Source organism: Octopus bimaculoides, chromosome 11 (genome assembly GCF_001194135.2).
Source record: "Octopus bimaculoides isolate UCB-OBI-ISO-001 chromosome 11, ASM119413v2, whole genome shotgun sequence".
Taxonomy (NCBI): domain Eukaryota; kingdom Metazoa; phylum Mollusca; class Cephalopoda; order Octopoda; family Octopodidae; genus Octopus; species Octopus bimaculoides.
Genome location: NC_068991.1, coordinates 2955959 through 2960967, shown reverse-complemented (window position 1 = coordinate 2960967; position 5009 = coordinate 2955959). Strand labels below are relative to the sequence as shown.

The following is a 5009-nucleotide window of genomic DNA, read 5'->3' as shown; positions in this document are numbered from 1 at the left end:
AACCTGCTTTATGAACTGCTGTAAAGCTTTGTGTTTGAACCAAGGGGGACCACCTATTAAAAGTGCACACACACACATACACACATGCACACACAGACACACACACACATAATACCTAGATATACAATATATAAAGAAAAATGGGGGAAAAGCGAGTGGCGGTAGGGCAGGCCAGGGTAGCAAAATCAACAGATTGACATTTGTTTGCAGGGTTCCAAATGCTCGATCATTTTGAGTTCCCATTCCCATCAGGGCTCAACAGCAGGTAGAATTGGGAGTTTTTCTTTTTTTCTTTTCTCCTCTTTTTTTTTTTTTGGTTTAAGTTTAGAACGAACAAGGATACTTGACAAATTCTATAGCCTGAGTTTTTAAATAGCCTAAACCTGCGTTCTCGTTGAACGACGACATGTGGTAATGGATGTTCCGCTCTGGAAGTATAAAGACATGCAAACTGACATAGAAAGTAGCAATTGATAGAGGTAGGGGTGAGAGGGGTTGTGCATCAGGTGAGTATAATCGAGGTGGTGGTGGTGGTGGTGGTGGTTAGGCTGGTGGTGATGCTGGTGCTGGTGATAGTGATGATGGTGGTGGTGATTGTTAGGATGGTGATGGCAGTAGTTGTGGTGGTGGTGGTAATGGTGGAGGTGATAGTGGTGTTAGTGTTAGGGAGGGTGGTGATGGTGGTTGTGATGATGGTGTTGGCAGAGGCTGATGGCAGTAATGGTTTGGTATGATAATGATAATTAACAATGGTGACTAAGATGATGATGATGATGCTGGTGTTGTGTTGCAAGTGATAGAGTTTGTGAGGTGGTGTTGGTTGTGAAGGAGGTGGTGGTGGAAGACAGGGGTGGTTTTGTGGGTGGGTGGCGGTGTTCTTGATTTTAAACTCTATATTGTTTTATTTAGAAAGGAAAAAATCAAGGAAAATTGTGCTGAGAGAAGAAAGAAGAGGCCATGGGATTAGGGTGATGATGAAGGTGGAGAGAAGAAGAGAGGGATTAGAAAATACAGAGAGAGAGAGAGACAGACAGACAGAGAGACAGAGAGATAGATAGGTCAATCGAAATACATAAGCTGTTATATCTATCATTGCAACAAATGTGCATTATAAGATGTAATAAATTAAAATTAGAAATAATGGGAAAAGAAATCAAGAAAAATATATAAGAAGTCATTAAGTTATCATTATTATTATTATTATTATTATTATTATTAATATTATTATTATTATTATATATACTTGGCCTCGTGGCTAATAAAGGAAGGATTATTATTATTATTATTATTATTATTATTATTATTATTAAGGTGGTGAGCTGGCAGAATCGTTAGCATGCTGGACAAAATGCTTAGTAAAGGGAGTGGGGGCAAGTCGATTACATCATCCCCAGTACTTGATTAATACTTTACTTTATTGGCCCAGAAAGAATGAAAGACAAAGTTGACCTCAGCAGGGTTTGAACTCAGAATGTAAAGAGCCAGAGGAAATGCTACAAAGCATTTTATTCAACATGTTAACAATTCAGCCAGCTCAGGAAGGGGAAAAGGAAAAGAAAGAGTGAGGTGGAAAACAAGAGTGAGAGTAACAATGAGAGGAGGGAGGAGAAGGAAGAGGAGAAGGAAACATGAAAGGAAGTTGAAGATGAAGTACCTTCCGCTATTTCAAACGACTGGAACTTGACGGGTTGAGCATAGTTGACCATAGCAGAGAGATAAGGGTGGATGTTGGTTGTGGCACCCGTGTATTGGTAGTTTGACATAAGGGCAGCAACTTCGTCAGCAGTTAGGGCACCCTGAAATACAACAGACAATTTGAATTTTAGGAAAGACATCAAAGACATAGGATTTAATGGCAATAGTGAAAAGAAAGTAAGGTTATAATTGTGTTAGTGTGGTCAGTGTGAGCTGGATGGAGGGAAATGGTAATTCCCAAAGTGTGTACATGCGGAGATGGACAGATGTGTATTTAGGAATATCAGCTAATATTTATGACTAAACAATGCATGGCTAGGTATTGAAAATACAATGATATCCAATTGGCAACTGATGATGGGAAAATATGTTTGATATGTTTGTTATCTGTGATCCTTTTATATCATGTGTTTCTCCTGTTCTAAGATATTCTTCATTATCAGTAGAAAGGATTATTATTATTATTATTATTATCGTTATTATTGCTTTGCGTTTGCTTTAATTTTTATCGCAAGTCTTAACCAGAAATGTCAAGAGGCAACAAAATTTTGCATCCAAAGATGCAAACAGGTGAGGTGTCATGCAATTGAAAAAAAAAACACAATAACAAAAATAACCCTGGTGTCTGTGTATAATAAAACAATTCTTATTACAAAAATTATAAAACAAAATAATAAAACAGATCAGATTGTATTTATATGAAGAGAAATTTACATAAAACGTATAAGATATCTGTTAGTATGATTTCATTAATTTTAGTATAGGATTATTTTATTATTTGATATTGTTTGTTATTTCATTGAGATTAATTCTACATCTGTGTATATGCCTCATGACATCATACTATGGCATAACATACCATATCGTATAGATATGATATGGAAATAGACATTAGACAGACTCAGATGAGTCAACACCAATACATTTCACAAGACATATTACGTATACTGTAAAACGTATCCAGAAAGTTTACTGCAAGCATTTTTGCTGCGGGAAAATTCGCCTCAAGATTTTTAGCCGTAGGAAAGTTCACCACATAGGAAATTTTGCCATAACACAAAAGACGAATTGCTCTCCTTGGTGGATAATTGTTTCAGCTAATTAGGAGGGGTAAAGCGATTTCTGAACTCATTTAAAATTTCCACAAACATTTTTGCTACACCAAAAAAATTTTGTTGAATGAATAAAGAAATTTTAAATGAGTTAAGAAACTGCTTTACCAATTCTAATTGGCTGAAACAATTATATACCACGGTGAACAATTCATCTTTTGTCTTGTGGCAAAATTTCCTATGCGGTGAACTTTTCCATGGCCCAAAATCCTGAGGGAATTTTCCTGCAGCAAAAATGTTTGTGGAAAACTTTCCTAGAACCGTTGTAAATAAATACAGGGGTGGACAAAAGAAGGTATACAGTTGCTTAATATGAATGAAACATTTTTTCTATTCTCTGTTTCTTTTTTATGATAAGAATTCTACGATCCTATGTTCTTTTTAACTAATTCTTTCTATAATAAAACAATTATTCCTAATTTCAGACATTCATTATATGGGTGGAAGTTTGTCCATCAAAGAATGAAAGTGGTTTGTCAAGCAGTGCTGGAACATGGAGAAATGGTTTGACAGGAATGGACTGAAGAATTTCAAAGACCAGCTCCACCAACATTCATAATTTACAGAATATGTGACAAATTTAAGCAGACTGGATCCGTCTGCAATGCACAGAGAAGTGTTTGAGTGATCAGTGTTTCCATTGCAAAAAATGAAATGCTAGTTGATTAAGCATTTACTCAAAATCCCCAGAAATTTTAAAAAAAAGGGCTTCCAATGAGTCAAGCATCTTCCACAAATCCCTTAATCGACTTATGAACTGCTTAGGTTAAAAAATAAAATAGAGAAATGCAAAGAACATTCCACTCACATTAAGCGTTTGCCTACTTTTGCCCACCATTCAAACACCCAACAAGAAAATAAAACACATACAATGTGATATCAACTACAGTACATCAACAACAACAACATTATTATTATTATTATTATCACTGATAATAATAATAATAATAATAATAATAATAATAATAATAATAATAATAAAGAAGCGCCAGCAACATATACATAAAAAAACATTCAGACTAGAACAGAACAGAACAATAAACGGAAAGAATGACCAATAGGCAACACAAAGCTGTCAAAAGACAATAAAGCTGACCTGGAGCAGAGAGGGGCATGTCATTGATGAAGGTCATGGTTGGTAACAATAAGACTTTAGCAAAGTTAGTTGACTGATTGATAAACTGGATGATTAATCAAACAACCAATTAGTTAATTTATTAAACAATTATTAAAAAAAAGAAGTGAAATGGAATCAGTACATGTGTTTGTTAATGGCTTAATGACCCTCCCAAGATACAACTGTATATATATATATGTGCATATGTATATAAAACATGAGGGAATAGGGATTCAGATCCGGGCAGATATCTTTGTATATAATCCAGATCTGGCTAACCACATCAAATGACGGGGAACATACCGAATTGTAAAAGATAACCAATTAAGCAGTGCTTAACTCAATAAGGGAACAACTAAATGCACATAAATGCTACATCAAAGGACATTAGGATACTTATCCAGTAGAAACACATGTTGGATTGGAATTTATTAAGAATAATACTGTGATGAATAATCTTATTCTAATTCTCCATTCTTCCTTATGATGTTTTGTATGTGTGTATGTATATATCATCATCATCATCATCATCGTTTAACGTCCGCTTTCCATGCTAGCATGGGTTGGACGACTTGACTGAGGACTGGTGAAACCAGATGGCAACACCAGGCTCCAATCTAAATTTGGCAGAGTTTCTACAGCTGGATGCCCTTCCTAACGCCAACCACTCAGAGAGTGTAGTAGGTGCTTTTACGTGTCACCTGCACGAAGGCCAGTCAGGCGATACTGGCAACGGCCACGCTCGAAATGGTGTCTTTTATGTGCCACCCGCACAAGCCAATCCAGGGGCACTGGCAACAATCTCGCTCGAAAATCCTACGGAAGCCAGTCGGGCGGTACTGGCAACGGCCACGCTCAAAATGGTGCATCTTATGTGCCACCCGCACAAGAGCCAGTCCAGGGGTACTGGCAATGATCTTACTTGGCTTGCTGGATCTTCTCACACACAGCACATTTCCAAAGGTCTCGGTCAGTAGTCATTGCCTCGGTGAGGCCCAATGTACGAAGGTCTTGCCTCACCACCTCAGCCCAGGTCTTCCTGGGCCTACCTCTTCCACGGGTTCCCTCAACTGTTAGGGTGTGGC

At 37.1% G+C, this 5009-nt stretch overlaps 1 protein-coding gene across 4 annotated transcripts in view; it reads right to left on the bottom strand.

The window, feature by feature from the left end:
* Positions 1-5009, bottom strand: part of LOC106884061 (1-phosphatidylinositol 4,5-bisphosphate phosphodiesterase beta-4) — a 127865-nt gene that overhangs the window by 17413 nt on the left and 105443 nt on the right. For 3 of the 4 annotated variants that reach the window (XM_052971437.1, XM_052971440.1, XM_052971439.1), the window contains one exon: positions 1655-1796. In XM_052971437.1, the coding sequence (XP_052827397.1) occupies positions 1655-1796 (142 nt within the window). Of the gene's footprint in view, positions 1-343; positions 429-1654; positions 1797-5009 lie in introns of all 4 variants that reach the window. The other variant, XM_052971438.1, reaches the window with a different exon arrangement.